At 35.9% G+C, this 9,883-nt stretch overlaps 1 protein-coding gene across 1 annotated transcript; it reads right to left on the bottom strand.

Annotated features, from left to right (window-relative positions):
* Window positions 1–5,671: 5,671 nt before the first annotated feature.
* LOC127137050 (uncharacterized) lies at window positions 5,672–9,282 on the bottom strand. The gene is made up of 5 exons (XM_051063551.1): window positions 8,993–9,282; window positions 8,518–8,741; window positions 6,850–7,080; window positions 6,454–6,602; window positions 5,672–6,181 (listed from the first exon to the last, which is right to left on the bottom strand). The coding sequence occupies exons 1-5, from the start codon at window positions 9,098–9,100 to the stop codon at window positions 5,988–5,990; spliced, it is 906 nt and encodes a 301-aa protein (XP_050919508.1). The 5' UTR covers window positions 9,101–9,282; the 3' UTR covers window positions 5,672–5,987.
* Window positions 9,283–9,883: the final 601 nt, after the last annotated feature.

Here is a 9,883-nt window from a genome sequence, read left to right as displayed (position 1 = left end):
ATTAGTTATACACTCAAGTATCACTTGTATCTATAAATACTCAGCATTTATGGCTGGAATAGAATATAAAAGAATCATTCGCTTTATGGTATTCAGAGCATAAAGCTTAAAAGCAAATTTTTTCCGATCCTTGTTATGCCTTCTGAACCGACGCCCACTATGTCATCACCAGCCGACAAACTGATTGTCTTGAATGTTGGTTCTCAACTCTCCATTAAACTTGATGGAGACAATTATCCTGCCTAGAGAATTCAATTCATGGCTCTTTTAACAGGCTATGATCTTCTAGGTTATATTGATGGAACTACACCTTGTCCATCAAAACAGCTCGCAAACGATACCACTGTTGTCAATCCAGACTTCACGAATTGGGTTCGACAAGATCAACCCATTCTATATGGTATTGTATCTTCGGTGGCTGCAACAGTGGTCACACACTTAGGAACTGTCAAAAGTTCCAACCAAGCATGGGAGATCCTTAAAACCATGTATGCGGGCCGCTCAAGAGTGCGGATTATTGCGCTCAAACAACAGATTTCCAATTTCAAAAAAGGAAATCAATCGATGGCTACATATCTACAAGGGATAAAGGCAATTTCGGATGAACTCTCAATCATTGATCATCCCCTTGATGAAACTGATCTTATTATTCACACTCTCAATGGTTTGAGTGCTGAGTATCGTGAAATTTCCACTGCACTTAGAAGCAGAGAAAGTCCTGTTGCATTTGCTGAACTTCATGAAAAACTGATGGATTTTGAAATAATTCATCATCAAGCTGATCCACTTGCAATTGACAATTTGATTGCCACTGCCAATGCAGCCACAAGAATAAAAAACTATCACCACAAAAACAACAACAACTGCAGCCCTTCACCAACTTTGCGGAATGGCGAAAATAAGGTGGTCTGTCAGTTTTGTGACAAGGCTGGTCACACTGCTAAGGTTTGCTACAGAATTAAGGGATTTCCTAAATGAAACGACCCTAAACCAACATCGAACTTTGCTCAGAATCAGGCTGCAACACAACATGGTAACTGGGTCATGGATACAGGAGCATCTCATCATATTGCTTAGGACCTACAACAGCTTACCTTAACAAATTCCTATCCTGGAGCAGATCGGGTGATTGTTGGTGATGGAACAGGTTTGGAAATTACTCACACTGGTAACTCTGTTATTAATACTTCTGTCAAACCTCTTCATCTTAAACAAGTCCTATGTGTTCCAAAAATTCAATTTAACCTTTTGTCTGTTTCCAAGTTGTGTCAATCTAATAGTTGTTCTGTTGAATTTTTTGCAAACCATTTTGTTGTCAAGGACTTGACCTCGGGTCAACCACTGCTTCAAGGACCACTTAAATAAGATCTTTATCATCTATCCAATGCATTTAGTTCATCCAGTCCACCGCAAGCATTGCATACAAGCATTCATTCTACATCTACATGGCATCATAAATTAGGACATCCTTCTTTCAAAATAATAAAGCATTTGACTGACAAACATCATCTACCAATAAAGCTTCCGGCCTCACATGAGTGTACTTCCTGTCACTGTGCAAAAAGCCACAAGCTTCCTTTCTCAAATCATCCTCTCACAAGCAGCAAACCTTTGGAACTTTTGTACTCTGATGTTTGGGGCCCAACTCCTGTTAGATCAGTAGATGGTTTTTTATATTATTTAATCATTGTTGATCATTTTTCCAAATATGTCTGGTTGTACCCAATGAAACATAAGTCAAATGTCTTCTCTATTTTTGTTCAATTCAAGTCCATTGTTGAAAAATCCTTCAATTTTCTGATTGTTTCCCTTTTCACTGGTAACGGTGGAGAATTTATCAAATTAAAATCTTTTCTTGCCAATAATGGCATTTCTCATTTAACTTCACCACCCCACACACCTGAGGTAAATGGAACAGCAGAGAAGAGACACAGACATGTTGTTGAAATGGGTCGTGCTCTTTTGCATCATGCTAATTTACCTTCCCAACTATGGTCATTTGCTTTCACCACTGTTGTGTATCTTATTAACAGGATGCCTAAACCAATCATTAATATGATCTCTCCCTTTGAAATATTATTTAAAAGCAAACCAACTTATCATACACTTCATTCATTTGGCTGTTTGTGCTTTCCTTGGCTAAAACCATATATGCAAAATAAGCTCCAACCCAGGTCTAAACCTTGCATCTCCCTAGGCTATTCAACGTCTCAGCATGCATATTTTTGTCTTGAACCTTTGTCAAATAGGATATATGTATCTAAACATGTCCACTTTGTGGAAAACTCATTCCCCTATCAATCCCTAATTAATTCGTCATCTACTTGTCCTCCAATTCCATCACTTGACTCTTCGGTACACAGTATTATTCATGTTACCCAAGATCAAAATTCAGCTCAGGAACCAAACCAGACCCTAGCACATGAGTCATCCATACCTGAGCCATCAATCCCGGTATCGAGTCCCACAACAGATCCGGTATCAAGTCCTCCACCAGTCCCTGAGTCAATGCAACCTATCGAGTCGTCTGTAACAACAGAGATACCAGTGACTAGTGATAACCTAACAAGCTCTACCACCAACGCTGCATCTGTTCCAACTTCAACGACAAATAATCCTATTCAACGTGCTCCTATCGTAACAAGGTCACAAAATAATATATTCAAACCCAAGAAACTATTTATTGCCTCTAAACATGACTTGCAGGAAAATCTTGAGCCATCTACTATTACTCAAGCACTTAAAATACCACATTGGAGAGATGCTTGTTCGGCTGAATTTAATGCACTCATGAATAATGGTACTTGGACCTTGGTTCCCCGTCAGGCTCATACTAATTCAGTTGGCTGTAAATGGTTGTTTCGCATCAAAAGAAATCCTGATGGAAGTGTGGCACGATATAAAGCAAGGTTGGTTGCAAAAGGATTCACTCAAACACCTGGTCTTGATTTTAAGGAAACATTTGCACCGGTTGTGAAACCTCAAACTATTAAAGTGGTTCTCACGTTAGCACTTGCTCAAGGGTGGTCCTTACACCAAATGGATGTTAATAATGCCTTTTTGCAGGGAAAATTGACTGAAGATGTCTACATGCAACAGCCACCCGGATTTATTCATTCTGAATTTCCTCAACATGTATGCAAACTCAAGAAGGCTATTTATGGTTTACGACAAGCACCTCGAGCATGGCATGATTCTCTCAAGGCCTTTGTTCTTTCTATTGGGTTTCAAACAAGCCTAAGTGATTCATCCTTGTTTATTTACAATAAACATGGTGTACAAGCTTTCTTATTAGTATATGTTGATGACTTACTTTTGACGGGCAGTGATACTACCTTTTTAACTCAATTCATGACAGAACTTTCCAACAAGTTTTCGCTCAAACAACTTGGTTTCCCCCATTATTTCCTTGGCATTGAAATGATCCCAACCAAGGAGGGTATGTTATTATCTCAACATGGTTATATTCGAGAACTCTTGGATAAGTTCCATATGGCTGGAGCAAAGACCGTCAACACACCATTACGTATGACTACTCCTCTCAAACTAAATGATGGATCAGCCGCTCCCGACTCAAAGCTATTTCGTAGTATCATTGGTGCATTGCAATACGTTACTTTGACAAGGTCAGATCTGTCCTTTGCAATAAATAAATTGTCACAATTCATGCATCAACCAACACAACTGCATCTCCAGCAGCTCAAGTGAGTATTACGGTATCTAAAACATACTATTAATCATGCTTTGCAGCTAGCAAAACCACTTCATCTTAAATTGCAAGCCTTCACCGATGCTGATTGGGGAGGTAATTACGATGACAAAACATCTACTTCAACTTACATAATTTACTTTGGAGGAAATCCTGTTTCATGGTTATCAAAAAGACAGAGAACAGTTGCAAGATCTTCCACAGAAGTCGAATACCGATCTGCTGCCAATACTACAACTGAGATCATGTGGTTACTGAATCTATTGAGTGAACTTGGAGTACCATCTCAAGTACCTACTCTTTTTTGTGACAATATTGGCACAACCTACTTATGCTTCAATCCAGTTTTTCACTCTCAAATGAAACACATTGCTCTAGATTATCATTTCGTGCGACAAATGGTTTAACTTGGAAACATACCAGTCTCTCATATTTCTACAAAGGACCAACCGGCAGATATTCTAACAAAGCCTATGCATCGAACCAGAGATAAAATTTGTGTCATTGATGGTGACCCAATTTTGAGGGGTCATAATAATAGATAAGAATAAGTTGTTCCAATAATTAAGTGTAACCAACCATTCCTATTACTATGCATATGAGTTGGTATAGTTTGAATTATTCATTGCTTGATATTAAGAATCAACAATAGGGTTCCCTTAAGATTAGGAATTAGTTATACACTCAAGTATCACTTGTATCTATAAATACTCAGCATTTATGGCTGAAACAGAATATAAAAGAATCATTCGCTTTAAAGGTTTCCCTTGCACACCTTTTATAACTTTAGTTAATTAATGTTATTATTCATTGTGACAATTCATTCTCTAAATTATTTACTCTTAACCCCTTAGTGATTATACATTTATTCATTCAGACAAACCAATCAATTTTTTAGTAAGCTACAATTTAAGGTTAAGCATTAAAAATTACAAGAATATAAGAGCTTCATAATATCACCCCTGGTCGTAACAGTGGACTTAGAATACATAATTCAAAGTTCTTACCTATTCCATGACTAGTTTCACATGGTAAACCATTATTGTTTTTCTTTAAGTATTGTGTCGTGCTCCATGGTAATCGCTTTGCAATTAATACAGTTCTTTATTTTTTCTTTTCTTCTATTCTTGTAGAGTTATGAATTTTTATAGAATATATTAACTCATGTTATGCTTTGCTCTGTTTCTTGCAAGGTTAGTTATAAATATGATAAAAATATTTTTAAAAAATAGTATAATAAACTGTCATTTTCTTTGAAATTAATTCTATTTGAAATTAAAATTTGCAAGCTTTTGAATTTAAATAAGATTTTTACAATGAAATATATGGATTGACTCACTTTTTATGATCGTATCTAAACAAAAATAATTTTATCTTCCATATATTTGTAACCAAAATAAATTTTTTGGCATCATCAATTTACATAACCAAATACAGGCTAGTGTTCAAGTTGAATGTATTGAGGTTTATGAGAAATTGGATAAAAAAAAGATTCAAATAAATGTACGAAACCGATATGAGCTCCAATTTAGTCCAACTTATTTACAAGTTACAATACAAAATAGGACCCCATTTGTTTTGTTTTTTCTATAAAAAATTCTAATGAAAATTTAATTTAGATAGTTACATTAGATGTTTCATAATTTTATTGAAATTTCTTTTAATATCAAAATTTCAAAAAATCATTTAATTTTAAAATTACTTCAAATAATTTTTCATAAAGATTCATTCTTGAAATACAACTTTTTAAAAAATTTCCAATTTCGACCATGCTTCGATCCTTAATAATGTATGTTAAAATTAATCTTTCAACCCACCTCCATCTCATCCAAAAAAATCAGAAGAAAAGATCTCAAGATGGAAGTTAGCCAAAACCAGTTTACCTCACTCTAACAGTAACAAGCACTATGGCTTGTGAATTAGATTGGGGGATGTTTCTCCCTAAATATTTCAAACAGTTAATTAACAAGAAAATTTGGAGATAAATTGAAAATGCGTTGGCTTGAGATTGTAAAGTTTGAAACAGTCGCCAGAGGTGGATTAACTACTGCCCATCTGAAATACAAAGCACTTCCTGTGCCCTGGAAGCCACAAAAACTGTTCTATCAACAATCCAAGTAATGATACAAAAATGGCACCCGACCAACTATCACCATACTTTTTGTTCATTGGATTATAGTTGCACCTATGTATTAGTTATGACACTTAAAACTTTTGTTACTATACACTTATTTAAGAAAATCCTCCTATTTTCTGGCATGCCGCCATAGTCCATGAGTCAATCCATATGATTGTGGAACCCAGGGAGCAGTGAAGTGATAAATCCAAAAACAATCATCTTGATCTCCTTTACAATCCCCCACCATTGGTTGCCACCATTGCCTCTGTCAGCTTCTGCGCCGTTCTCATTCTCAATTGCACGGTCAGCTTCATTAGTAGGCTGGTTTCCAATGGCAGCTTCAGGTTGACCCTCTGCCAATAGTTAATAACAGGCAACAGTAAATCATGTCAATAAGTTACTGAAACTAAAATTGTACCTTAAATAGAGAAACCATTGCATGTATATTGGAAAAAGGAAATCCATCCCAAAAGCAAATTAATAAATAGTAAAATGAAGTCATAAGCTTCCAAGAAACACACTCCCTAAGTTACATCACATGTTGTATCAGCTCTATTTCATTACTAACGTTTACCAAAAGAAGCAAACGCAAAATCATTTGAATAAAATAGTAAGCAAACCATACCTGCTGGAGCAGCATTGTCACCCTCCAACCTTGCAGGAGGTACATTTTCAGCCCTGGCTGCAGGTCTTGGTGGACGAGGAGGTGCTGCAGCTCTTTGCATATTCTGTGAAAGCCATCTTATAATTGGGGTCAGAGCTCCAGTTTGGTATCTGCAACACATCTCAATTGATTAATACTACAGCTTACATTCACAGTCTAATCAATATCTAGTTCAGTGATAGTACATGGCCCTGATAATGACAGAGTATATAAGAAATCGAATAGACAATATAAAATGTGGGGAAGGAATCTATATCAGAATCATTTCCCGAGTTAGAGTTCTACAAAGTAACCATCACACATTGCATAACTAGCAAGCAGAAATACCTTTTTAAAGAAAAATGGATAAGTACTTACAAATATACAAGAACAGCAAATAAGACAAGAACAACAAGCCTCTGCCTTGATCCATCTTGGTTGAACAAAAAGATCACAGCTGCCAGCTTCAACATCAGTAGCAAATCAATTTGAAATGCAATTTGAAATCTCCTAACAACAACTTGTCTCTGAGGTGCAGCCTGTTGCTGCTGAGGATGCTGTGCTGCTTGCCCCTGATTTTCACCGGCAGCAGCAGCTTCAGAACTGGGCCTAATATGATCGACCATTCAGTTAAAGAAAGTATTAATATTAATGAACACATTGTTGCAAAAAATTAAATATGTTAAAATCAAATGTTCACCAACATATTGCTTTGTTAAAAATGTCCATTTTGTTTATTTCCTTGGAGATCAGATAAGGTTTGGATATGAGTTATATTATACACATAGTGGAGTTCTGAATGACACTCATGGAAAAGAAAAATATAATATCAAAGATGTAACCAAAAACTTCAAATGTTGGGTACATCTATAACTGATAAAAGATCATATAAGAACATCTGAGGTTAACCCACAAGGACAACAAGAGTCGTGAGTGCTGCCAGAAAATCAGAATCTGTTCCAATTTTCCTTGGAAGTTTAGATGCTGAAACCATGTGCAAACATGACCTATAACTAATTTACTAGAAACTCTGTCGAGGAAAACTTAAAACAGACCCTACCTACATACTCTTGGGTTTATCCCCCCATTAGAAGTCATTACATTACATGAGAAAAGCACGTGTCTGTTTTTTGCAATTTAACTTGAACGTATTATAATGTATACTTAATTAAAAACTATACAGAGGAACTATAGTGGATAACATGCTGCTAATGCCGGTTTTCTAGTTGAATCAACTAAAAAGAAGAAGACATGAATGGCCATTTTGATGCCACCATAAAACCATTTATGTTTGACAAGTCATAGCCATTAAACCTGATTTGGAAGAAATAGAAGTACTACTTTGTACCCAACTCCTTTGTCACATTGCTAGCAGTAGAAGCTGCTTTAAATAATGTAATTTTAACTTTTTTTTAGATGTTCTTCTGCACGGTAAGCACTGTTGATCCAGTTAATATTGAAAGTCCTAGAAACATCACAGTCTGTTTGGTTTGAAAATAATTCTTGTTTATAATTCTAAATATGCTAATGTAATTTTTCCAATAAATGTTACAAAACATGCCTAAAATATCAACTTAAGTAGAAATTTTCTTTAGACTATGTTGGATATTTTAAAACGTCGGGAACAGAGTGGAATGGAGTGGAATAGATATTTCATTCCCTTGTTTGGATATTTTAGGATGAAATGGAACAAATCATTATTCCACCCAATATCGAAGGCGCAAAAATGAGGGTAAGTGATGGAATGAGATGGAATGCAGTCCATCATGTTCCACTTCATTCCATCCTCTTTTATCGATCCAAATGATGGAACATAACCTTATTCCATTCCATCCTACTTCGCTCAATTCCATCCTATTCCATCAACCCAAATATTGGGTTAAATGTGCAATAAAATAACAGCTTATAGAAAGGTGTAATTTTCCAATATAGTTGCAAAATATGCTTAAATATCAAAATGAGTAAAAACACCTCTAAATTGTGATATCATTAAGTTTCACATATAACTACATTAATATCATTGTAACAAAATACCTAGCAACTTACGTGGGTGTGCGGTATGTCAACGGAATCAGAGTGGTGTATGGAAGGCCGGTAACATGTCTATCAAAAGGATTAACAGGAACAGCATATATGCCAGCTCCACGGTTTGCATGTTCCTCAATTTGTGGTGCATTCAAACCTGGAATCAGTGCAGGGTGCATACCATGAAACATTTGATAATATCCACCCGGAAATTGCGGAAAACTGGAAAGTTCCGGGGCCAGAGGCTACAATAAACATAAGAAAACATAACTACCATTTACAGAAATGAACTTACAGCAACAAGAAGAAAAACAATTATTGGCACATTTCCATTCACACATATTGAAAAAGCAAGCAAAAAATTCGATAATCATAAAAACAACAAACCCTAGCTTCAGTTCAATGATATCAAAACGGGATCGTGCATTCGGTATTGAACAATTAGAAACCAAAGCTGCGAAATGGAAGTGGAATTGAAGTAGATTGTGAAACCTACCTGGGGTGGATCTTGAGGCGATTTCTGCGAAGAGGAAGAGGAAGAGGAAGGATGAGAAGGAGAAGGTTGTGAACTAAGCGACACCGTTTCGGGAAGATTTTCTGCCATTGTAGTTTGAAACTTTTTACAATTCAGATTTGAGGGATTTGATTTTGCGAATGCGAAATTTGAAACTTTTTAGATTTGAGATTTTGTTAGTTCAACGCCGAATGAAAATTTGTTCTCTGGTTTTTTCTTTCCATGGGAGAATTATTATCGGGTGGTTCCGTAGCAGTGACCAATCATGTTATGACACGTGAGACTCATGACTAGGCGTTTCCAGGTGTAAGTGTATTACCTGTTTTGCTACCGTCGGTTTCTTTGGTAACAACAAAAAAAAATGCATAATTGATTAATAAGTTTAATGAGATTTTTTTTTAAATAATCACATTATTCAAAATTTATATTTTTTAAAAAAAATTATCTAAATAATCATTTTTTCAAACATATTTGTCAGATCAACGGATGCATCCATTTAATATGAAGAGGAGGCGTCAACATCATTGACGCATGCTTTCAAAGCATTGCATGAAGGCGTCAAGGTTGCTAGCGCATGCATGTGCTTATGCTTGTGGCGTCTAGTCCTTTGACGCATACATTGAGAGTTTCATCTATAAATACATCGCGCATCTCCCATATTTTTCACACAACTTTTACCCTTCAACCACATTTTCTTTCGTTCTACTTCAATCTCCTTCAATTTTTTGATTTTTAACCATGTTTGAATACATTCACAAGAGAAATGTCGATTTAATCTTTTTCGTCGTCGCATCTCCTATAAAGATTTGAATTTGAAATTTAGATTCGTTTGAACGTCTTAAGCGTACGTTGAACCGTTGGTTAGATGGAGAG

The sequence above is a fragment of the Lathyrus oleraceus genome, chromosome 1 (genome assembly GCF_024323335.1).
Source record: "Lathyrus oleraceus cultivar Zhongwan6 chromosome 1, CAAS_Psat_ZW6_1.0, whole genome shotgun sequence".
In the NCBI taxonomy this organism is placed as follows: domain Eukaryota; kingdom Viridiplantae; phylum Streptophyta; class Magnoliopsida; order Fabales; family Fabaceae; genus Lathyrus; species Lathyrus oleraceus.
This window is presented reverse-complemented; position numbering and strand designations above follow the sequence as displayed.